This window comes from Bactrocera tryoni, chromosome 5, assembly GCF_016617805.1.
Source record: "Bactrocera tryoni isolate S06 chromosome 5, CSIRO_BtryS06_freeze2, whole genome shotgun sequence".
In the NCBI taxonomy this organism is placed as follows: domain Eukaryota; kingdom Metazoa; phylum Arthropoda; class Insecta; order Diptera; family Tephritidae; genus Bactrocera; species Bactrocera tryoni.
Window position 1 is genome coordinate 13,190,938 of NC_052503.1, and position 26,687 is coordinate 13,217,624.

Below are 26,687 nucleotides of genomic sequence, written 5' to 3' on the forward strand. Positions count from 1 at the left end.
AGTTGTGTCCTTTTTTCAGTCACCCACTGTCACTAGCGGGAAAAGAGCTACTCGTTGGCCCTTGCTGTGCGCTCGCGCTTTGATATGCGTCGTGAAGTGTTCCGTCAACACTACAAATGCGTCACACGCATACTCGTGCAAGTGCACACATACACCCGCATGACAACAAATGTGCATATTTATAAATGGCTTGGCTTACAAAAACAATGGTCGTGTGTCCGTTTGTCGGCGAGTGCAAAAATAATACCGTTGGGCGTTACGTTGCAGGCACTCTCACTTGTCGCCAGTTTGTTTGGCGTTGACATTTGCCGTTGATGGCCGGCATAATGATGACCAACTCGTTATGTGTGTGTGTGTGGTGTGTGTAGTGCTGACATGTACGTACTTTATTCGCTGTCGCGTAGTGTTGCGCTTTTCATGCTGCTGACAGTTAATATTTAACAAACGCTTGACGCCTATGACCTGTAGGAAAGTTTTGATGTTTTTCAGAAATTTGATTTAAAATGTCATTGAATGTGGTTCTTCTTCTATTTCTTTACTGGCGTAGACACCGCTTAAGCTGTTATAGCCGAGTTTATAACAGCGGGCCAGTCGTTCTTCCTTTTCGCTGTTTGGCGCCAATTGGAGATTCCAAGTGCAGCCAGGTCCTTCTGCCTTTCCAACAGAGTGGATGTCTTCCTCTTCCTCTGCTTCCTCCTGAGGGTACTACGTCGAATACTCTCTGTGGAAGCCTGGAATCTTGGCAGCGTAGCCGCTGTCTCTAAATTCGCAGAACTATGTCAATGTCGTCGTAAAGCTCGTACAGCTCAGCGTTCCATGGATGTGATTAATTGTATGAAATTCAAAATTTAGATATGACGATCCGAAATGAACTTTTATAAAATTTCAGTTTATTCTGAAATTTTGTTTTAAAGACAAAAAAAGTACACAATACCGTTCGATCAGGGCTGAGACAAGCTGCAGGGTCTCACAATTAATTTTATTATTCCAGAAATTTCAGAAAAGTACTTGAACGATGAGCAGACTCTACAGGTTAACATACCATGAGTTAGTACCATAATTTTGCGCTTTTACTTTGGTCATGATCAATTTGAATTTCTTGGAATAAATATTGTTATTCACTTTAAGCCCTTTACCAATCTGCTTCAACTATTAAATAAGTTTAACGAGTCTTTAGGATGGTTAATAGTTAAATCGGATGTGTGATGACCTTAGCCATTAGGAGGCTCATTGTGAAACCACCGCCACTAAAATTCCCACACTCTATTAAGTATATCCTCTCTGAACCACCCTGTGCTTCTGAAGAAATTCATCAATAAAAAGTTTTATGTGTGAAGCCTCCGAGATATAGTCAAGAAACCCTCGACCGATAATCTCAATTTTTTTACTGAACAAAGTCTTGCCTTCGCATAGCAGATGTTCTATTCTCTTCTTCTTCTTCTTCTTCTTCTTCTTCTTCTTTCTCTTTAAGGTTCTATAAAAGTCTGCTAGCGTGTCTGCCAATTAGACCTGTTAGTAATCCTACTACAGTTGTTAAGCTCTTTTGAATATTGACAATCGGTATGTGCCACCCATATTCCATTCATATCACGTTTACCTGCTTGTTGAACAAATTACGAGATTGACTCCACCTATACGCTATGTATATTCATGTTTGTCGATTAAATATCTAAAATTAGCTAGAGGCATATAAATTCCTCCTTTTTCAGAGTCTAATTGTAGGACGGTGCTGGCCTTGGCTAGTTCATTTGTTTAACAGTTACCAGGGGTACCACTACGTCCTGGAACCCGTTGAAGGTTTATCGTGAAATAGCATAATAGATCACGGCAGTCTTTCACGAGCTTTGATGAAATCCTAAGTAAATATAAATATAATTTTTTGAGAGAACACTTGTTTTCAGAGCGAGAAGCCTTACTTTAATTTCTGTAATCTCCGCTTGGAAGATACTTCGGTGGGCTGGTAGTCGATAGGCGATTCTGGTATCTAATTTAGCTGAAAGGACATCAGCTCTCTCTCGATTATGTGGCTGAAATCCATCCGCATACTTTCTTATCTCTGTGTTTCTGTTCACATCACCCATTTCCCACTCTTCTCTGGAAGGGAGAGCAATATTTGTCACCGAATTTAAGTTTTATTCTATAGGATATCAAAAACCATGGTGTGGCTAGAAGCGGTATTTAATATACGATATTTTCAAAAATTTAGAAAATAAAGTTTTGAATTAAAGCAGTCAAAACGTTTCCTACTTACGAATTTTATTATTTCTTATTTTAAAACTAATTTCCATCACACTTAAAAACCACCCTATATAAAGAAGTTAGCTAGTACATATTTCACCTGGAATAGATATCATTAAATGCAACTGCAGTATAAACAGCAATTTTAAACCACAAAGTAACCACACACGTACTCGCACACACACACACATACGCAATTGTCGATTCATCAATTGTTACCACACCACTTACCACAAGCCGCAACTGCCACACAGATCGTTTGCGATACAGTGACAATACAATGCACCGAAAATACAGCCGCCCAACCGGCAATAGCCGAAAATCAGCCAGAAAGGTCAAAATACAAAATGGCCTACCCACCTACATACATGCAACCACAAATTTAGTTGAATTGAGGTTAGGGCGGCGCGGTGACGGTCCGTGAATTCAGATTTGGCGGATGGGAAGCAAACGTGCAACATGTTGACTTATAGTTTAAGCACTTGTATGCTGTTTGCTTTGGGATGCTGGAATGGGTTGAAGAAGGCGCTAAGTGCTTTGTGTACCTGTGTGTGTGTCAATCAATCAGTGCGGCAGCCGTTGAGAAATTTGTGCAGGTTGTAGAGTTTTCCAAAGGGTTGAGCAGCATTTGATTTTTTCTAAACTTTTTGTGAGGGTTAATAGTTGTCGAAAGACAAGAGTCAACTGTTTACACTTTGTATATATGTATGTGTGTGGGTATACTTGTGTGTTTGTTCACAAACAAATATTGACAATATCAGTGTCTGTCAAGCAGCAATTTTTAAGTGTTTGATTTTCGGGTTTGCTGCTTTTTGTTGTGGTTTTTCGGTTAGAGCTTGATGTTCGACAGGAAAAATTAATACACACAAATACAAGTGAGTTTTCAAATGGTTGCCACTAATTGTCAGCTAGGGGAGTGTTGACGCTTTTTAGCAAGTTTTATTATTTCTATTACTTTGGAGAATAGTAGCCAGTAATTTTGGTTGTAATCGAATATAGGGTGTACTCAAAAGTTGAAGAAATCTTAGATTTTAATTAAGTCGCAATATATATATGTACATATATATATGTTTGCCAAATTTTCAACAATAAAGGTTATCGGAGAATAGTATATTTGATTAAAATATCAATCTAAGTCTATTTCCACCAATCAGCACTTTGAAAACCCAAATTAAGTATTATTACGACCATGTTGTAGAAAGTCATCTAACTGCTGAGAGTTAGTCGAAAACGTCGGTCTTTAGATAGAAGACCTGGTATTTTTCCCCACTATTTCTCTAAACCCCTTCCCAAACCTAAACCGAGTGGTTATCTGTGTAGACAAGGGACTACACTTAACTCCACAAAAAATAGTCAAGCGGTGTTAAACGCACGATCTTGAAGGTCAAGCCACAGGCCCACGCGTGAGATAATGCGCTCACCAACAGCTTCCTTCAATAAATTTATTGTTTCGTTCATTGTAGCGCGCCAACTTGTTGGAACCAAAGGTCGTAACCAACAGCATCCTCCAATCCAGACATGAAAAAGAAATTTATTATGGTTCTAAGGCGTTCTCCATTGACATTGTGACCGGTTTCATTTTTGAAAGAATGTGAAGCAATGACTGTTTGAGAATGTAACGATGTCTCAATAATGATCAAAAGTGAGCCTGATTGCTGTGCAAAAATCGCTTTATCATGGTTCGGCTTCAATTCTTGCACGAGTTGGGTTTTGTAGGCCCGCAAACCAAGATCTCCAAGATATTCCATAGAATGGATAAACTTGGTGAGAAACCGATTCATTGGTTACCCGAATTACCGATTCTTTAAATGTTCATTCGAAATAAAGTCTAGATGAATGTTTATCAAAAATATTTTTAAGTTTTCTGGGCTAATTTCTGAGAGAATATGCACAAACGCTATCAGAAGAAAAATTAATAAAGCATTCCGGCTCTACATTTAAGTTATCTAAAGCAGAACAAAAGGAGCTTACCTAACCAAAAGTAACATCCCATCGAAAGTAAACGACACTTTTCTGTACAAAGTCATTTTTGCTCCATTACGTATTTGTTTTCATACATATATTTTCACTTTCGTTTCCACCTTTACCAGCATTTAACGGTGTTTACATTTCAATTAAACTCGCTTTGCGTCACTTTATTGCTTATTTTTCACTTTTTCCACTCTCTCTTTCTGTCTCTCTCATTTACACAGGGACTATTTCTACGACAGCTACTGCTCGTCGACGCTGCTGCGCTCATCCGGTGTTCGTCCGAAGAAGCGTAAACGCCTAATGACATCCACGACGCGTTTGCTCAGCGATGCGGTGAATAGCAGCAACATAAATGCCGCTGTCGCCGCAGCAGCACTGGCCCAACAACACCAGCAACAGCTGCACCAACAGCAACAGCAACAACAACAGCAGCAGCAACAGCAGTCCACACACTTGTTGCCCCATCCACATCATCAGCATCACGTGCAACAGCAGCAGGCGCATAATCACCATCAACAACAACAACAGCAGCACCAGCACCAGCAGCAGGTGGCCGCCGTCGCCATGGCTGCCATGACAGCCAACCTCTTGCCACAACAACAATTGTTGCTGCATCAGCATCAGCACAGCTTGCTGGGCAATGCCACCGCTGCCGCCGCCGCCGCGGCTGCTGCTGCCGCCACATGCAATGGTGTTGCCGGCAGTGCGAGTGGCGCCAACACACCCACCAACGCCGCCGCGCATCACAGTCTCAGCGTCTATTTGCAACAGCAACAGCAGCAACAGCAACAACAACAGCAGCAGCAGATCAAACAACAGCAACAAGCGGCGGCGGCTGCGGCCGCTGCGGCTGTCGGTCAATACACGCTGACCGCGACGGGTGGCTTGCAATTGAAATCGTCGTCAACCGTGCAGAATGCCACATCAGCAATAATTGCCGCCGCTAATCAAACAACGTTGTTGAATGGCGCTGGTGGCACTGGTGCGGCTGGCCTCAATGGTGTTGGCAGTGGTGCTGGTGGGGCCAATGAGCAGATGTCAACAGCAGCCACCAACTATGGCAGCTTGGCAAATGGCCAAACGCAGCAACAACAACAAGCGTCGTATATTGGTGGTGCCTTGCAACCATTGACATTGTCGCTGCCTGGTATGCAGCAATCACAGCAACAACAACAACAGCAGCAGCACAAGTCATCACTTTTGCAAAAGCAAACACAACAGCAACAGCAACCGCAACAACAACTGCTGCCGCAGCAACAAGAGCAATTAAGTTCGAATCAACAATGGGGACCGTTCAAAGTTTACAGTAAGTATTGATGATACGCTGAGCGACTATTGACAGTTGACCAATAACGGTTGCATAAACCGACCGACGGAAGAGTACGGTGTGTACGCATACGCTGGCACATATCTACATGGTAAAGTTTGTGCCCGGTAAGCAACTTAAACGGAATTAATGTGGGATTTCCGTTTGACTCTTTGCTCTTGGGCTCGATGGGTAAATCAGTGGAGAGAGATCTGCTGCTAAGCTCTAAAAAGTCTTGGGTGAAAACGAGAATTGACAAAGAATTTGTTTGAAGAGTTCAGAATGAAGTAGAGCGAGGTGAAATTGGAGTATTCTTGCTAGGTTATATTCAGGGTTTATTCAATATGCCAGTTCCTTCGGGAAAATTTGGGGGTATAGGAAAGTTTCAGTGCTGAGACCGACTGATTAATTGTAAAGTAAAAAGGAATTACAGGGAGACCTTCTAACATAACGTATCGCAGGCCCAGCATTGGTGGATGGTCACTTCTCTGAAGGAGGCTGCACTCCACAACAAAAAATCTAATGCTACCTTAATGGCTGCTACCCCGGCCTGGAAAACACTGTATTAGTCAGAAAGTCTGAAACTGCAATTGATAGAGAGCTCCTGGGAGTAGACCCATCCTTGAAGAAGCTCGCTACCCCTCTCCATCAACGACTTCTTCCCACCCACAACTCCCTCGGCAGTATATGGGTAGAGAAGGAGCCGGCAGAGTTCGATTTGTCGATCCAAGCGATCCGTTAGAAAGTCAAAGTGAGTGAGGATTTCCGAGTGTTCTTTTAGAAACCCAGACTCTCTGAATCTGATAGCAACTTTGGAAGCCATACACCTTCCGATGATGTCCACAGGCAATGTTTTTAAGTTGTATCAAATATTCGGAAGCAGCTATTGCGATTTATAAATTTCCCTATATGAAGAAAAAGTTGAATCGGAGATCTAGCAGATAGAGAATAGTCATGTTTATTCAACCTTTACAGAATAGGTTAAGTTAGGTCATAGGGTTGAGCCAAAATTGACGAATCTCACTTTGGCAGAAAATGTGTCCTTTTTTCTTACTGATAAAAGCCGGCCAATAGAGGAGGAAGTGACAAGATGATTCCAACTCACCTTCTTCCATACACCTGTGACAAAGAGCATCCGACAGACTGTTTAGTCACACCTTTTGTAACCTATAGGACCTATTGCGGCGTCTAGTCGGAACATTTACAATTGCGGCGTGATTGACTTTATTAGGAGCCAGTAGTTCGGAAGACATCTTACGACCTAGAAGGTTTCACAGTCACAAAAGTTCTGGTTGTTTACCACCCCTTGCTGAGCTGACTGGTGAAGCAAATATCTAACCCTAGAACGCAAGAGGACCTCGGAAACCCGACTATCTTCCAGTTGGAAGATAGGTTTTAAGATAACTATCTGAAATTGTCCACTCAGAGTACTTTTCTTTAAGCTGAGACGTTTTTCTGTAGTTTTGTAGAAACGTTATACATTTCTTGAAATTATGGATCATTTAATTAACTTCAGAAAAAGTTGTTCCCGAATTATTTTCGACAAACAGTGAGGGAAAATATATTTCAGTCTATAAAAAAACTCAAGACTATCGACGGACAACGGAGGAGGATTATAAACCAAGTCCACAAGCTCAAACAAAAAACTTCCAATTTTGCTTGATATTAAAAAAATATTAAAAGCAGTAGTTTCAAAATCGATATGCATAAAGCTATCGATTTTTTATTTTAAAAATTTCCAACACATTTCGTAAAACGATTCTTTGAATGTGTAGAAAACTTGAAAGACATTTGATTTTTTATAAGTAAATATTCGAAATGTATTTCTCAAAAACGGTTTATTTAATTTTTACGATTTTAACTGTAAGAATATTATTGTCGAATGCGCGGAATATGCAATGCAACGCTGCACACGGTGCGGCCAAGTATCAGGAGTACATTGAAGGCTTGCTCAAATTGAAAGGCAAAATGCTATCCCATGCCATGAAGATGCTACTTAAGAAAGAAGATGAAGAATACGAAAATCATGGCAAAGGTGGCGGAGCAGAGGAAGAACACTTCATTGATCTCGGCAGTCATCCCATAGCTACGCCGCGTACGCTACACGCTGAAGACTTTACAATGCCACCGAAAGAGAACACCACCTGCAGCACAACAACCGAAAGGGAGATTGTAACATGGGCTGCCACCACACATTCGCAATATCATAACGTGAAATATGGAAGCAGAGGCAGGGATCGCGAAGAAGAAGCGGCAACAAGAAAACATGCTTCGGATACGGATGAAGCTACAACCGAACGTTGTGTAAATGAAATGAAAAGTGGACATGACGGAAATGAGCATAGAGAGGAAAACCGAGATAAGGATAGTACGACGACAAAACATGGGTTAGAAGGCGAAGAAGTGGGTAAGCATCGGCATCACCATAAAGATAAACACGATGAAGAAAATCGTGAGGAAGAACAGCATACGACAACAAAACATGATTCGGAAGACGAAGAAACCGTAACAGAACGACACGACAATAAATCGAAGAACCAACACACAGATGAAGACCATGAGGAGGCAACAACGACAAGAAAAAGTGAATCAGAAGTCGAAGATGCTAAAAAGGGTCACAACACAACAAAAGGTGAACACAAATCTGAAGATCGTGAGGACGAAACGAAAAAGAAATCCGATGCAGAAAAGGAGGAAGAGTCTACACAACGCAGCCACAATAGAACGATGGAAAATAGTGAGGAAGAAATGGTTACAAGAAAAGAAGAATCCAGCACTAAAATAATTTCTTGCACTTGTAATCGCGGGGGAATGGAAACTACCAAAGGTGGTGATGGGGATAAAGATTCCGAAGCAAAAAAGCACGGCGAACATGAAACCAGTATCGAAAGACCGCACTCAAAATCAAAAGAAGCCTCCACAGCAAAGAACGAAGGGGACGAGTTAGTAAAAAAAATTGCTCTGCAACTCTTTAAGTCACACGTCTTACATAGAAATGAAACAACGACAGAAAACGCAGAGGAAGAACAAACCGGAGACAAAACTACCGAAAATGAGGAAACAGAAGAGGAATGTAGCGAAAGCTCAGAAGAAGAGTCAGAGTGTGAAGAAGAAAGTGAAGAAGGTGAAGAAAACGAAACATGTGGACCCGAAGAGGAAGAAGTATCTAATCCACCACCAGATAAGCAAGAGTCTGCAACATCTGAAAGCAGGAAACAACAGAATGGCTCGGAAGTAAAACAAGAAAAACAAGGGCATAATGAAAAAATATCAGCGCATGGGCAGACCGTTGAGACCAACACTTATAAACATCATATCCAGCTGCTTATACTCAAACCATTAGGAGATGGTTACACTACATGTGGACCTGATGAAGAAGAAATTACAGAACCAGCTGGGCCACACACCACCTGCGGACCTGATGAAGAAGAAATTACAGAACCAGCTGGGCAACATACCACATGTGGACCTGATGAGGAAGAAATCACAGATCAAGCTGAGCCACACACCACATGTGGCCCTGATGAAGAAGAAATTACAGATCTCGCAGTGAAGATGGCAGATCACGAAACACACACCTCGAAACCGATAAGCCCCTACAAAGAGGGTGGTGCCTTACAAATACTTTATGCAACATCATCAAGACCAGATGTACAAACCGAGAGACCTGCAGGCATTAACGCAACAAATGATACTTCGTTCACAACGCCTACCTCGATTGAAGCTTATCCAACGATGTGCTTTCCAGTAACCGAGCCGCCGGGCAATGGCACGCTGGATGCGACAACACCAATCTCGTCTCAAAATGTTCCTGTACCGCCTTCAAACGATAAGCAGATGGCTACCACGACCGCTTATCAAGCCGCTTCATCCGCAGTTACACAATCACCAGAGGGTACTCCAACTCAAACAGTACAGACAATCGTGCCTTCAGTAACACAACCTCCTGCTGGCGATGCACAGGAAGCAACAACCCAAGCGCAAACCGTCTCTCCTCCCGAAGTGACGACACCCATAAAATTACCGAATAATCCGCCAGAAGTGACAACCCAGTCCCTTGTTGGATATGCGACTATGTGTTATCCTGTGACCGAAGCTCCCAGCGCCACAACCGCGAAGCCACCAACACAAATAAATACACAGAAACTGCGAAGACACTTAAAGCATCGTTGGAAAGCCCAACGAGAATTTCACGCACCTTCAATGCGTGCCAAGCTCAGTCGCGTCGTGCGGGAGTTGCGGGAACGTGAGAATAAAGCAGTTGATAAATCCAAAATGTTGACTTTAGTACATTACGCCGGACAACCACGTTACCAGCGGTATTATTTGCGTGGTCTCAAAGACTCAGGGAGCTCAAAGAGTCGATTCAAGAACTACGAAAGCAACTACTACCCCGACGAACAAGACCAACCACAATATGAAAAGCGTAGTAAAAATCTACATTATCCCGATTATAAGGAAGTAAGAGATGAAGATCAGTCGGGCATCTTTGAGGATGCAATGAAGGTAAAACTGCCGTTTTGTCCAACGAAACCGCCACCACCACAACCGATGGCGCAAAAATGTGCGGGCAAAAATCACAATATACAACATTTTCGACATAAACCAACGGAGAAGCCAATGCCGTTAATGCCACTCGATCAATGCAAGAAGTACGATGATGAAAAGAACACCTCGCCATATATAGTACCCATACCACAAATAGATACCGTTTCACACGATGTTTGTAAGTCACCCGATGACGCTGATGACTTTTGCTTCGACACTGATTTTGGCGACAAAAATAAGTTTGGCGCTGACAAGGGGTGTAATGATTTCGGTATAGAACAATTCACGAAAAAGAGTCAAGCTCAAATTTCGTTAGAAAACTTTCGCAGACAAGAACAAGCTGACCCCATTCAACAGAAACTGAGTTTTATGGGCCGCTTGTTGGGAAGAAACAAGAATTGTGGGAGCACAAAAGAGGTTTCGAATGCAAAAGCATTACCGACTGCATCACCTGCTAAGGAACCGACAGAAAGTAAAGTAAAAAGCTTTTTTCCACTGCAAAAACTCTTTAGCAAATGGTTCAAGTCAAAACCGAACTGTGACCGCTGTCATCAAAAGGTAAAACTGAAAGACATTCTACAACACAAAGATTCAATAAAGCGTTTGAAGAGCGGCACCACTAAGCCCAAGCGTCAAAAAAGTGAGCACTACAGAAATATAAGCCATCATAGGCGAAGTACCGTAATTCGTCGACAGCGTCATAAAGCCGACTTCGGGTCCAAGCTAAGTAGTCGACATACAAATAAACGCAGCAGTAATATATGCAAAATCAATGCAAAGAAAGCAGCTCGGGACCACTTCACGGAGCACAGAAAGCGACGACGACATGCAGTCAGACGTCGTCCACGCCACACGAGTTTTTACGAGCAGTCGGATAGTCAAATGAATTGGCGAAGTGATGATGTGCCGGATTTACCACAAAGCTGGAATGAAAATTTCGAAAGTGATGCTTATAATATTTTTTGATTGGCGATTTCTTTCAGTATTTCAGATATATTTCGTAAATATTTTTTTCAATTAATATAAACCATAAAGCTGTCAGATATTTTTTGGTATAATAGTAAATTATGTGCAAATATTTTTTAATAAATGTTATCAGCATGCCATTAAGTAGACTGTTGTGGATTAGTTAGGTGCTCCTCGAAGCATATTTGCCCTTAGTAACAAGCTTAACAAGCCATACGTCCGACTTCAGTTCATAAAAAATCAGAAATTTTTCTCTTAATACCTGATTTTCCGAATTTTATTCGAACTCGAAAAAACAAGTGGTCTGACATGGTTACTCGTTAAGTTTATTAAGTCAAAGATTTATCCTGGAAAATAGTCCAGATACTGAGGATGCTAGAAAGTAGGTATAAGTTTCGAAAAGTATACTAAAGATTTAAACTAAAAATATCGCACAGACTGAGAGCTATGGCCAGAGATCCAATGCCTAATGCATATATCGAAGTTACATCTATCGAAAAAGCATTATTGAACATTATGAATGCGGCAGTAATCTAAACTATGCTTTCAAGGCGAAACATTTATTTGACTTATGAACGTGCTGAACTACGTATAATGAAAAATCTGGCTCTGAATTATAATTAATATAAAGAACGTCATATTCATGTTATTTTAAGGGAGAATAAGTCAAATTGAATGTGAACGAACTGATAAGATCTTATGAAAGTAGGTATATACCTAACAAAACTGCCATGGATCCAGTATTCAATATATAATAAAAAGCATGAGATAAAAAAATTATCGTGCGATGAAATATTTTGGTGGGAATAAATATCATGAGATAAAATATTAACAAAACAATTAGATTTATGAATCTAAGCATAGTCTCGGCAAATTTTGGAAGTAATAAATAGCATGATATAAAAAATATTATGAGATAAAAAAATTTTGAAAAATAAAATTTTGTAAGATAAATGTACTGATATGATGTTATAATGGCCCAAATTTGATATACTAAATACTTATAAGTCTACAGATCCAAAAGAAACTGAAATAATCTATTGGATACATTTCTACCAGAATAGGCTTCTATTAAGTGTGATCTTGAAGAGTGTGATAACTGTGTCGATATCATTGTTCCAAGAAGTGAGACGATTGCCACCAGTGGACAAAGTCAACATTAATCAATTATAGTTGTAGTATATTTCTCTCATGACGAATTAAGGAAATAAGTAGACGTTGGGAAGGCTAAAGGGAGTTACGTTTGAAGAGATTGTAGTTATTATATACATATGTACATTATGATGTTATACATAGTACACACATTTACATACATATAATTACTTGTATATATACACTTCCGAAATTGATTACACAAAAAAACTTTATTTTTTCCAGGCAATCCGGACACATTAATTTGTGGCAATTGTCGGGAATGCTTCAACGAGCTGGCTGAATTATTAGACCACAAGCGGAGTTATTGCAAGTTGCGTTTCACTTGCAAGTGCCAGGATGTTGCCTTTGCTGCAAGTAAGTATGGTATGGCGTCTGCACGCAGCCAAGTGCTGGTGTTTCATTGCCACATTGTTATTGCACCCACACCAATAAAGCACAGCAACAGCATTGACTGCCAGCTCTTAAAATATCTAAAGACACAGCATCTATGTATGTGTGTATGTGCCACAGCGTGCTGCCGTTGCATGCCACTTCATGCAAATTGTTATTGCAACACTTGTTTCGCATCTTACAGAAATTCCAGCTGAAATTGCGTAGTAATTTGTATTTGTTTGTTGTTGTTGTTGCTATTCTTGCTACCGTTAGCTGCTACTGTTGTTTGTAATTAATTTATTATTGTTTAACACTTTTGCCAACGTGTCAGTCGACACTTGTTTGCACATGTTTGGCTGGCAGCCATATTTTGTTGCACATATTCGACCTATGAGTGCATAAGGGTGGTACTAAATTGAAAATTTTATTGTTTGTATTAAAGAAAATTAGCTGGGATTAATTAATAATGATTAATTCTCTCAGTTTAAGCTGAAAAAGGTGGTTTAAAAAATTACACTAGGGTGGTTCCAAAATTTTTTTTTTACTTATTTAATTTATTTTGTTATTAAAGAAGAGGCTTTAAAACGCATTACCCTTAATTCATATAAAAAAACTTCACCATATAGAATCACCCTAATGATAGGTCAATTTATATTTCATCCAGTCTGCATACCATAAATTAAGCATTGATTACAATAACGCTCTTGACTTTTGCTGAAGCTTGGGCAACTAAAAATTTTGCAACTTCGAATTCGAACATAACTTGATTGAGTGAATTGAACATGCAATGCTTTTGCTATGCTCAATATCTCTCTACCATTGTAAATAGCCACTATCTGAGATAAATTGTATATAAATTTTATATTTTGCCAATGTTATAATTTACCCACAAGTATTTTAATTTTTAAGAATTCAACCAATTAGAACAAATTTCCTACCGGGTCATAAGCTTTATTACATTAACTCGCTACTAAATATATAGTCGACTTTTAGGCTTTCCATCGGACAGCATTGAATAAAACTATCAAAATGCTTGCTATGCTAGCTTCTAGTAGACAAAAGTGGGAGAATTTATGGCGCTTTGTTTGAACTGTCTGCTGGCAGAAAGGATTATTTTCCAATTTGTGTGAAAGTTGGCAACAGCTGTTGCTCTATTACTGTCTAAAGGAGATGCCTAAATGAATGTTAGAGAGTGAAAGTGAAACAAACTTTAAACATTTTCACAAATAATTTTATAAGAGTGTTAAAATCACGTGAAATTATAAATCGTTTTAAGAATGATAGATTATTATGAATAACTGCAAAGCTATTGTTTGTTATCGTAACAATTTTCGGATTCAAATTGATTTTTTGAAATTAGTATGAAAAAGCAAATAATCTTTTTAATTAATAAGAATATTTTCTAGTAACGTTTTATAATTTATTTAGGGTTTTTTCCTCCAATTAGACTAAAAACAGAAAATTTTCTCTAAACAAAAACATTTTTTTAATAGCATAATTGTCAAAGATAGCCCTATTTTCATCAGAACATATTTCTTATACTTTCTTCTTTTCTAAATATATGATACAAATGTATTCTAAACGGTGTTTACTGAGAGTGTTCTTTGATTTCTGGACTTTACAATACAATATTTTCTACCAACAATTGTTTGAGATATATTCTATAAATGGTCGACAAACATAGAAAGCGAAAAGGTTGTAGGCTTGACTAGCATGCGATGGGTTCAGATCTCAACTAAGTTCTTTAAGGGCAACAAATATTGTGGTAGTTAAATGGCGATTTTTGAAAGCTAAACGAAAAAACTATCATATGATTTATTTTAAAATTTTAAAGATACATTGTCACACATTTTAGGAATCCACAAAAAAAAATTTTAAGAAAAACAAAGTTTTAAGAAAAATTTTTTTTTTTTCGAGTTGCACACTTTAAGATATATTAATTAATAAAATAGAAAAAAAATTTTTTCCGAGTTACACACTTTCTCGTTGGGTGAAACGTAAAAGAAATCTTGATAGAATAGATATTAATTAATAAAATAGCCTGCCAAAAGAAACTTCGATTTTTGATCAGATCAAACAACTGGCTAGTCAATATATGGACTATATGGACACTACTACTGTGGGAAAAAAATAGTAAAACGTCTAAATTTAAATTTTTCGTGAAAATGCATTAGGTGAGTTTTTTTCTTAGGTTAGTATGGCTGTCAGTCGGCGATTTTTACGAGTGGAATTATTCAATAAAGAAGTTATATTAAACTTTGTGTGCGGAAGAAATTTATGGTGCCGAAACGTTCAAAAATTTGAAAGTTGGCTTTCGGTGATAATTGTTTGTCGCGAAATTATTCGAAGAGGGCCCAGAACGCGTTGACGACGAACCACGTCCAGGACGTCCATCAACATCAAATGATAATCAACATGTGAATAAAATAAAGGCATTCGTTACTTGAGAATTGTCGATTAACAGTCAGAGAACTTACTGGCGTCATTGGAATATCGAAAAGATCTGTGAAAATCATTTGAAAGATAATTTGGGGCTAAGAAAAGTGAAAGCACGATTGGTTCCAAATTCATTAAATTTTTTTCGAAAAACATCGTCGAGTTATGCGTCGTTTGCGCGAAGCTATTCATAAAAAGAGGCCGGAACTATGGGTCGACACCTCTTGTTTATTAACCAAAATAATCCACCGTCGCATAGTGCACTTATTCTTCGTGAGGTTTTCGCCAAATTTTCAGCCAATATCGTGTCACCACCATCGGTTGATTTAGCTCTGTGTGACTTCTGGCTATTCAGCAAACATAAAAGACCACTCTGGGGAAATCGCATTGAAGGCTATTCCGGAGATCGACTTTAACAACGGTTTCGAGAATTGAAAAAGGGGTTGGCACAAGCGTATTGGGACTAAGAGGGATAACTTTGAGGGTGGCGAAATAGATTTTGAAGAATAAATTAAGAGTTATGAACAAAATCTTACCATGTTTTGCTCATAGTACGGAGTATATACAGAACATGCAGAGAAGGTGATAGTGACTCCGAATAATCTCAAGCAAATTTCAAAAATACTCTCTCGAGAAAGACGCGTTAAGCAATAAACTGATAAAGTTGAATGAACTGAACGCCTACACTTTATAAGACTGTAATTCAAAAACTATTCAAGTTATCGATTTAAATTTGCATTATATATTTAAAAAAAAAAACGGAAAAAATATTAAATTTGAAAAAATTTCATTATTATTATAGAAATGACATAGTAGAGCCAGATAGCTTTTAAGAGATATTTATTAAAACTCACGGCAAATGATATATCAGTGATGATCTTTATACCACCTTACAACATTATTAACTTTTAATACTAATAATTAATAATTAACACTTTGAAAATTCTAAGTTTTCTTCATAAAGTTTCATAAATATTTTTTTTTTAAATCTCTTCAAAAACAAACTAATTCCACTAACCCTCTCATATGTTCCGCAGAAACACCGCCGATGAGCGCCAAACTATTATGTGCCGTTTGCAAGGATGCCTTCGCCAATCCGTGGGATCTGATGGTGCACGCACAGGCTGCGCACATGGTCAACATTTACGAATTGGGCAATGAGGCTAATAACAATTATGCCACCGCCGATTGTGCGGAGGCTATAGCCACCAATGCCAACAACAACAACAGCAACAGCAAGAATGTTAATGTTAACACAGTCACACCGTTGTCCACCACTGCCAACAATATTAGTAGCACATTCAGCAGCAGCAACAACAACAACAACAACCAAAACGGCAACAACAGCAACGTCGCCGCTGATTTGGCCAACGCAACGCAGTTGGCGTCGCCGTCGTCCTCACTGTCACAGTTTAAGCTCGAGTTGAACAACAACAACAATAGCAATAATAACAAGAACATCGCCAACAACAATAATAACAGCATCATCATCAGCAATAACAACAACAACGGCGGCAGCAATTGTGACATTAGCAGCATTGGCAATGAAATACAAATGTCGCCAACAACCGAAACATTGTCAACGCCAACATCGGTGGCTGGCAAATTAGAGAGCAACAACAACGGCAACAATGAAAACAACAATATCGCTATGATAACGGGCAATATGTCGGCTGGCGGCAACAACGGTTTCATGGCCAGCAATGGGCTTGGCGGCGACGCCGATCACTGCATGGAAGGTAAATTCGGCATTTGCAACAGTCCGACAAGTGGCTCGATGGCCAACAAGGAGGTAAGTGGCAGAGATGTTAGTGACTGGATCTCAACATGCGTGTGCCTATGCACGAGTATTTGCGTTTGCTACTTCCTTTCATTGCAAGAGCATGCTTCCACTTTTATGCGTGCGTGTGTGTGTATGTGTTGCGTTGCCGGTTGCAGTTGCAATTTTCGATTTTCGTGGACAAGTGGATGTGTAGGCTTTGTTGTTTTGGCCGCACATTAGCAAGTGCAACGAATATGTCTCCGTCATTGTTGTTTGTATTTGCTTTGCAAGTGCATCCTCACACACATACACACACACACAAAACTCTCTTCACTTACGTCTAGTAAAGCTGCTGTTACTATTATTTGTTTTTGTTTGTATTTGCATTGTCTAATGTTTGTTGTTCGGTTGGTTTTGTGCGTTTGTGCAGCCATTGTCAACATTATTAAGCCATATTAGCTCAGGCTGGCGTATTGCTTGTTGGTATTTACTTGGTTTGGGGTTAAAACTCGAGGAGGAAAGGGTTTCCATCGTTTGCTGTCGGTGAGTTTGGAAATATAAAGTCGATGCGATAAAGTCAATTCGATCAAAAAATCTATTTTAGTAATCGAATCTTAGAAAAGCTGAAGTTAGACTGTTTGTGGCTCAAGAGTATTGAATTTTTATTCAGCTAACTTTTGTAATTTGAAATACAAAAAGAGAGATATAAATATTTTGTTCAAAAAATAAAACGCTTCTCGATTTTTTCGGTGGTTTTGTATTAGATTGGCGTAGACTGATTTATTATCGGAAAAACTGGAGAGTTCCTTCACTTATTGTATCTACTTATTCATGCAGGGTACTCCAAAGGAAAATCTGATTAGTCTGAAAAAAACTCTTTTAAATACTTAAAAAACCTTGGCTAAAAGAGAAAAATAATACCATCAGTTCAAATTTGACTCAGACTGTTTCATTTAAACTGCACGGCTTAACCTACCTGAGAACACTACATTCATCAAACACAAAATTACAAATGACGAGACGTGGGTTTATGAGTACAATGTCGAAACTGTTAAACAAGCTGGCAAATGGAGCTACAAAAATGAGCCGAAACTGAAAAAACAAAATCAGTTGAAGGTTCTGAAGGCTATCCTAGTCGAGGCTTAACAAGTGTACGGAAAATTGGATTAAGCATTGAGATGCTTGCTTCAGGAGCCTATTTTGTAGGCAATATAATATTATAATTTATTCTTTCTGTCCGGGTCAAATTTGATCCATTGGAATTTGAAAACTTTAGGTCGGCATAGTATTTTCCGTAAAATTTCATAGAAATTTCTATCGGAATATTTCTTGATTACATTATTGCAATCATGGCAACTTAATAACATGTGTGTGATTCACTTACTCTCTTATCTCATAGCTAGGAAAGAGGTTTTAATATTATATAACCGGTATATTATATATCCGATAATGGAAGCTTTCCCTGAATTTGATGAAAGAGAAACTATGAAGCTACTAGCAGCTATTAATATTTAATTTGATAATTTTAACCACATCCATTAATAACTATTTAATTAAAGTATTATTTGTTTGCAAAAAAAAAAAGATAGAAAGCATTACTCAGAATCAATGGGTTCGAAACTCAGCTAAACTCTTGAATATTACATTAGTTATGAGCACTGCAAATCTCAACTCTATTCTGCAATATCATATTTACTTTTATCTTGTTTTTCTCAGTCTGGCATTGCAATAGCATGGTGCTTCTTTCTGAAATATGCAGTTCGACTACAATTTTTTCAAGCCGTGTCTACAAAGTGCGTTTTCCAGTAATTTCCTTTCTTCGGAGAAAATATTATAATGAAATCTAAATGTGTCGTATTTTTTATTGTGTTATTGGTGAGGATACTCTAGAAAACAATTTAGACTATTGGTATACAAGTTTTGACAGATTTGTAAATCTAGCTTCGTTCTTTTCATTTTCATGCTTTTATGGATTGCAAATGTTTGATAAATTATTTGATATTATTTGAGAAAATACACACTTCTCAACAGGTTCGATGAGACAGAGGTGGGTCGTGGTTTTCGAAGGCCCCTAGTTTACAAATTATTAAATGAATACTTAGTTAAAAATTCAGAATGCTCTTGATATGTGACTAATTCGAACATTTATTTAAACGTTACCGGAAGAGGAACGTTTTATCGCTTTTGTTGAATGCCAGAAAAAAGGCAAATATTTTGCCGCTTTAATTTGCCGTGGTCAGGGCTATAATAGTGGTATTAATATAACCCGTAAATATGAGCTCCTTCATTCAAACTCATATCCAACGTAAAAATAAGTATACAGTTCTTTCGGCCTGTGGTACCCACTTGGTGAAATTGGCTGGAGTTGGCTTGGCTAAATGCTGTACTCGAGCAATAAATGTTTCAATATTTTCATTAGCACTACAAAACATTGGGAAATTCTGAAATCCAAAATACTCAATTCACTTCAATGTCATTCTAATACAAGGTGGTCTGCCAGCATCGATGCCGTCAAGCCATTGGCAAAAATCGTTCTGGGTTGATAAATGCTTTGAAAGAAGTTAAAACACTCAATGTTATAATAATAATGTCAAAACTTTTCGAGACATGGTTATAATATTTGAAATAGTATATGTATGAGTAAATTTAAATGCGTTTCGATGGTCTAAAATTCCTCAGTCATTAAATGAAAGAAACTTGGTTCTTCAAGAGATTAATGCAACTATCGACGCTAAAGTTAAAAACATAGTAAGCCTTCTTGTAGACTTGCAATATATGCGCGATCAATGGAAAGCAATTTATAATGAATGCAAAATTATTGCAGAGAACTTAGAGCAGAAAAAAAGCAAGCTAACGATCTAAATGAAGAAGTGGATAAAAATTGCAGAAAAGATGATGCTTTGCCTTTCACATCATATTAGATACACACTAGACCGCTGAGCGTTCCATGAACAAAATCTCGAACGACGGCGATTTCAGAAAAGACGGTAGCAGCTGCTTAAGCTCCCACAGTTTTTGGGATGTGAACTCATATGAAAAACACTTGTCTTAGACTAATAAATACCCTAGAAAAAGTCGATTAAACATAATATATATTTGTATAAAATTTAACTTAAAATCTAAGTTTAGTGGAAATTACCTATTTTAGATACCTTTTTGGTTATACTCCCTGAAAAACTTCACAAATAAAAGTATCAAACCAAAAAAAAATAATACAAAATTGAATTTTAAGTGCAAACAACTACAATTCATAGTCTGATAAATAAGAAAATAATAAGAATAAGATAAATTATAAAAATACTGTACTTTCGTACTGCAAATGTTTCGCATAAATCCCAAGACAAATAATAATTAGGAATATTAGGCTGTCGTGTATCGAAAGATAGCTTAAAAAGCAAAAAGCAAGATAATAATGATATAACCGTATAATATTTTGTTATGAAAAAGTTATTTTTACACTACCGGAGCTCTTTCTATTATAGCAAATGTCTTATCTGTAATTACCGAGACTCTCTAATGTCTCAAAGACCACCAGCAAAGCTAAAACAACGATTAATGTGAAAAGACCAGCAAATTTGTAGTAATTTAAGCTTTGCGATAACACGACACGTGAGTTAGACGAATTATAAACAACCGTGCATAAGCAGTGCTTCCCGCCTTTAAGAGCTTAACGCTCGACTATCGATCATTAGCGGTGTTAAGAACCACAGACTGTTATCAGTTTACAGTTATGCAGACAATTAATACCACATTTAAGTCCACGCACACTTTTCCTGACTGTCTTTTTTTGCTTGCGCCCACCAAATCTCCTAATTGACCATTGCGCAACATTTCCAGGCGCTATAAAAGCTTGTCGCGGCGTTCGATTGTCATTAACAATTTTGTTAGCCAAGTTAACATATCAAAATGAAATTAGCTGTCTTCGCTCTTGTACTCGGGCTGTGCCTTGCAGTCAACGCGGTAAGTTACTTTCCGTTACTATTAATTTTTGCCTTCCACAAAACTCTTTTTTAACCCACCACAGGCTGTTGTGGACTACTCCTTGGAGGATGAGGAAGTTATCGAATTCTCTCCCTCAGAGTTGACCGATGCGATCACCGATGCCTACCTTTTCGGTGGTGTTTTCGGACTCTTGAAGTCGACCATCAAGACTGGTCTGCGCACCCTCAAGGGTGTACATTGCACCATCGAGCGGGTGATCAGCATTCGCGCTGCTGGCCTTGAATTCATTCAAGACTTCAAGGATTGCAATAGCGCCGCTTTTAAGGACTTGAACAATGTGATTAATCAAGTACAAACTGTGGTGAACACCTGCGACGATATTATTAACCTGAATGAGAATGTCTGCAATAACGCTGACTATAACGCCGAGACTGATGCTAATACGAAGACATCGAAATCTTGTTTCAACAAGTTGGTGAGCAAGATGGTAACTCTGAAGAAGCAGGTGGGCAAAACCATTACCCTCACGAAGAAGTTGTCCTCCACACCGGGTGCTTATGGCGCTTGCAATGTGGACGCTGTGAATGATTTGCTCTCCGTATTCACTGGATTCCGCACCTTCGTCATTGAGTGCTCTAAATTGACCAGTTAAATATTGAGTAATATTCTAAATTTCACGAAATAAATATTGAAAGCATTTAAATTTTAGTGTTTGCGATTAAGAAATACATAGTGGTGAGTTCGCATTCGAAAGAGTGAGTCATAATATTTGTCAAAGTATTTAGACAAATGGTTCTAAGCTGTTAACCTCCATCCATTGCAACAAATATAGTCGATTCTATGAAGATGGTATTTGCCTCGAGTTCATAAAATTTTAATTTTTTCTGTCTTGTCGAAAGTTAGTTTTGCAATTAATATTCGAGCTCCAGTCAAAAACCCATAATGGTATCTGTTCAACGACCACCCTTGCCGATATTTGCTTACTTCTGATATTAAAAACTCTAGTCCCACGCCGATCTCGAAGTAGCTGTTATAGATAGTTCTGGATATGATAGCTGGTTGGTTAATTGGTTGAAAAGGGAGAGCGCCAGGCCGTATACGATTCCATCATAGGGCATCATCAGTCCCATTGTGCTCCCGGATAGTAATCAGGTTAAACATTATACATCATCTCGTTAGATATGGTGAACCCTGATCTTTTCTCAGCTCAATTACCCAATGTTTCTTAAATTGGTGTATTGGGAGCCTTGGAAGATATCCCATCTTCGGTTTTGGATTCAAATGAATCTACTTTTCCAATATCTTAAGGGTAGGTGTGTTGTGATGAAGTCTGGAATATAACTTAGTTCACTTCTTGCCTACTTAGGTGTTCCTCTAGAGTCTATTGAATCAAACAACCTATCAGGAAGTTGAGCGCTTTGAGTCAGCTTAGATAACTTGTGTTCCTGCTCTGAGAGCACAGCCTGTGTGATTGGGTGTCTAAATGATATTAACTGAGTAACATACTGGGAGTTTTGGCGAGAGTTTACTTGCTTTCAACTCATTTGATGCCTTGTCGACAATTTCGGCCAAAAAGTCTTTGATTTAATTAAACCATACAGGTCTTAAAATGCTTGACAGCTCAATGAACCACAATTATACATTTATAGTCCAGAATATGTGGCTTTCCGATAATTTTTAACTGACTTTATGAAAAGTAAAGCAATTTTCGACCAATAATCTCTCTTAGAATCGGTTTAATACATAACAGTTTCCGATATCAATAATTTTTCTTTTGGAAATATATATGAAACTCATACTTCTTAATGAAACATTTTCAATTACTCAGCCATTACTTCTCTCTCTCTCTCTCTCTCTTTCTGCTCACCCTCTACAGGAAACTCAGCACTCACCATTGGATGGTCACACCACAATCTTGGCACACAACCACCAAGCAGATGATGTCAAAATGTTGAATGGTTCGCTGTCGTCGCGTGGCAGTTCGCCATCTTTGGAGCATGAAGAACAAGAGCAGCAAACGCAGAAGCCACAACCCGCTTGCATTGTGCGCACACTGAGCATTGTAAGTGCAAAGTAAATAAAAAATTACACAAAAATAAAATTAAATACATTAAATTATTTGCAAACAATGAAATATACTCTCACATACATATGTATGTATATGTAGTAAGTACTAAAGTGGGAGCATTTAAAAGCATCTGCGGTTAATTTATCAGCATGCCCTGTAGGAAATTTTAATTACGGATTCTCAGTCATTTACTTGTAATGTATTTCTATAAACTGAGCAGGGTATTATATTCACCTATTATACAGCGTGACTCGATTTAGCCATGTCGTTCTGTGTGTCCATACCTCAGTTTTCGAGATATCAATCTGAAATGTTGCACATATCTTTTTCTCTTCAAAAAGCTGCTAATTTGTCGAAACTACCAATATCGGTTAAGTATTGGATATAGCTGCCTCACAAAGTAATCGATCAAAGTCAAGCGCTTGTAAGGAAAACTTTTTTATTTGACAAACAATCTTCACGAAATTCGGCACAGATTACTCTCCAAGACAGTGCTACAATATCTGAATATATTATTCAGATCGGATAACTAGAGCATATAGCTGTCATATAAACTGTCCCAAAAAAATCTTGTAGTTGTACGAAAAACTTTTTTATTTGACAAGGTATATTCACGAAATTTAGTAGAGATTATTATCCAAGAGAGCAGTACAATCTCCGAACAAACTGTTCAAATCGAATGACTATAGCCTATAGCTGTCATACAAATTGACCGCTCAAAATGAAGTTGTTATATGGAAAACTTTTTTGTCTGACAAATTATATTTACGTAATTTAGTACAGATTATTATCCAAAGAAATGCTATAATCTCGGAAGAAATTGTTCAGATCGGACGACTATAGCATATAGCTGCCATACAAACTGTTCCATCAAAATGAAGTATATAGGCATAAATTATTGCCACAACGAAACATTACCACTCGTACGAAATTTTTCCTACAGGGTACACATATTCGCATTTAAAAATATTAATAGATATCACATACATAACAAGTATGACTTAAAAACTGAAAAATTAAAAACCTAACCAATACAATGCCGGCCAGCACCGAATGGAAAAAATTGCCTTTGTCATAAATTAAGTTAACAGCGAAAAGCACTAATTGCTGGTGAAAAACGCAAATGTGCAAACACTCACTCACTTGCTTGCAATTGCCAGCAGTTAGCGTAAATAAAAATGCAAACAGTTATAAATAATGCGACACATGCGCTCAGCCACAAGTTGGGGCGTGATCAATTTCGCAAACAATTGAAATTAAAAGCAAAATATTGACAATTATTCATTTACTTATTTGTATTTGTATTTATTTTTTCTCCCACTTTCGCTCGCTCTCCCACACACTCTTGCGCATTTTTTCGCACACGAAGGAGGCAACGACCACACCGAGCACAACTGCCAACTTGATGGCCGGCACTCTGGCTTTAAGCCTTACAAATGGCGTTGGCAGTGCCGCCACAGCAGCAGCAACGGAAATCAAATAAATAACAACAACATTGGCAGTAATCGCGTGACTTATATTATGCCATACATAAATAAATATAACACAGCAACACAAACCAAAGTCAAATTTAAATGGATGCGCGTCTGGTTGCACATGGCGTATGAGTGACGCGGAGGATATTACAGCTGGCGTCACAGTCACATATTTATACATACACACATTAAAAGTATGAAAAGCTTGTGTGACTCGTTTGCGGTAGGTGGAATACATATGTACTTTTATTGTTATGCAAATTTGGTGGCGAGTGAAAAATTAACAGTAAGCTTGATTTGCAGTTTTGAATTTGTCTTTGTGTTCTTTTTAAAAAAATCCAAAATTAAAAAAAAAATTGTCATAATGAAAATACACCAAAAGAGTGTATGCACAAACTAAAATTAGAAAATTAAGTATTGTACAATATTTTAAGCTGCCTTGGTATTGTATTTTGCCACAATTAGAATGAGGAAGTTGATTTTATAAATGAAAGGAAGAAAAACTTTAAGAAAATTAATCAACAAAAAATTGATTTACTTTTAATGATTGACAAATTTAGTTGCATAATTATTAAATTATGTGAAGTATTTTTACAAAACTTTATTATAAAGAGCGTCATGACATTTTGAGCAATTTTTCAAACACAATCCATCTATATTTTGTTTAAAAACACCATATGTAAGTATGTGTGCCAAAATTTTTAAACTAACCGGTCTTAAAAAACTTCAAAGTCAAACTTTCAATAAAAGAAAACTATTTTCTGGGAGAAAGTCAACCCTTAAGCGCTTACACATGCCAATGCGAACTTTTCTCTTATATTAAAAAAAAAAACCTTTTGGAGGCTCCTGTAGATTTTTTAGTCAAACTGTTGACAGAGGGCAGTCGCAGTTCAAATTTTTTCCTCTTGAAAAAACCTACCGTCAGATCAAAATTAGCTTGGACTGACGAAAAACTCAACTTTAAAATCCATATCTTTATTATCATCTTCAAAATAGGCTCCTGAGCAATGCAAACATGCCAACACTTAACTTCTTTTTCATACATTCGTTATAAACCTCGGAAGTGATGGCTTCAGTGCCTTTAACGAAATTTAATTTTTTATTAGTTATACTCTCAATACAAATATGTATGTCCATATCCATGTCCGTTTGGGCCTCAGTTCACATCTCTCCTCTCGTTTCGGGAGACTGTGAGACGTCCGCCCTAACACAAGTTGGGAGGATAACACACATTGTCTCAAAGCCGTAGCTGATAGCGTCGATGACAGAACCGTTGTCCTCTTCGTTCTGAAGAATCAGCGCCTATGTTCTCTTGAGCCTTATAACCCCCCGGCCGCGAGTTTGGAGAGACGGATTGCAGTAACGTATAATTTCCTCTATCTGCCTAAGTACATAAGCCGGCGTTTCCTCTAATCACCTTTATAAAAATTGTACATATAGGCCCAGATCCATTTCCACTTCTCATGGAAGATCACATAGCATCAGTTCAATTGAATCAGTCCGGTTAATGATTTCGCTAAACGCTGATATTAAGAGAAAATTTACTCACGTACGACCTCTGCGACTCAACTATAGGTTGGGACTTACTAGAGCCGGCTGATCTGCTATCCTCGCCGCCTCCGAGCACCCTTTAGTCCACACAACTGGGCTGACCTGTTGCTCAGACTTCGGAACAGTCTTCCTGCTACCGTAGCGTCCGATTTCAACTTCCTTGCTGCTGTCGACGGTTTTATACCCAGGCTCTTAACCCTGAATGCATTATGGCAGAAATTCCTCTGCTGGAAATGGCGGTTCCGCCTCGCACTTCACTCTACAGGCAGGCTTCTGCTGATTGGCATACCATCTTTAGTCGGTAATGACGCTTTCAAATAATACGTTTTTTTCGATTTTTTTCGCGGTCTTTCGTGGAGGACAATTCCTTCACCACAGGTGACCCATCCAGCACACCTGCAAGGGTTTAATATGGGATACTCTGACTATCAGGTTAGGGTCCAACCAATTCCAAAAAAAGCTTGAGTTCTGAAATCATAGCCCGAGTTGAATGCGAGGTCAAGGTTCCTTAAGAATTTTAACAACTTTGAAGGCCGCAGGTTATTTTGAGGGATAACCGAATTGCATCGATCCACCTTTTATTCACAATATCGAGCTCGCTTTTATGTAAAACTAACCTTGTTTGTTGGTCCTTGCCTTCTTCTACGCGTACTTAGCGCCTTTTTTACGTTCTGAGTCTCAATGTCAAGTTTACCGTCATTTAGTGTGAAGCTAGATCTGTATTTTTTCTTCATGGAAGAAAATTAGTTTTCTCTATACAGTATATATCTGGAGTCCCCACGGATGATACACTGGAGGAGGTATCGATAGTCCCTGGCGCCTTGCTCTAGATATTTCCAGCAGTCTTCTCGATCTATCAACCCCATTCTGCGATTCTGTAGACGTGTGTCACCACCA

General features: G+C 38.3%; 2 protein-coding genes across 2 annotated transcripts in view; both read left to right on the forward strand.

Annotated features, from left to right (window-relative positions):
• LOC120776683 (putative uncharacterized protein DDB_G0282129) overlaps positions 1–24,873 on the forward strand; it is a 102,684-nt gene extending 77,811 nt beyond the window's left edge. Inside the window, exons 6-10 of the mRNA XM_040107561.1 lie at positions 4,431–5,515; positions 12,407–12,538; positions 16,030–16,784; positions 22,573–22,758; positions 24,134–24,873. Coding sequence (XP_039963495.1) covers positions 4,431–5,515; positions 12,407–12,538; positions 16,030–16,784; positions 22,573–22,758; positions 24,134–24,247 — 2,272 coding nt within the window. The 3' untranslated portion in view covers positions 24,248–24,873. The remainder of the gene's footprint in view (positions 1–4,430; positions 5,516–12,406; positions 12,539–16,029; positions 16,785–22,572; positions 22,759–24,133) is intronic.
• On the forward strand, positions 20,624–21,399 carry LOC120776684. Its single transcript, XM_040107562.1, has 2 exons — positions 20,624–20,714; positions 20,779–21,399. Exons 1-2 carry the CDS (start codon positions 20,661–20,663, stop codon positions 21,346–21,348), a joined length of 624 nt encoding a protein of 207 aa, XP_039963496.1. The 5' UTR covers positions 20,624–20,660; the 3' UTR covers positions 21,349–21,399.
• Positions 24,874–26,687: the final 1,814 nt, after the last annotated feature.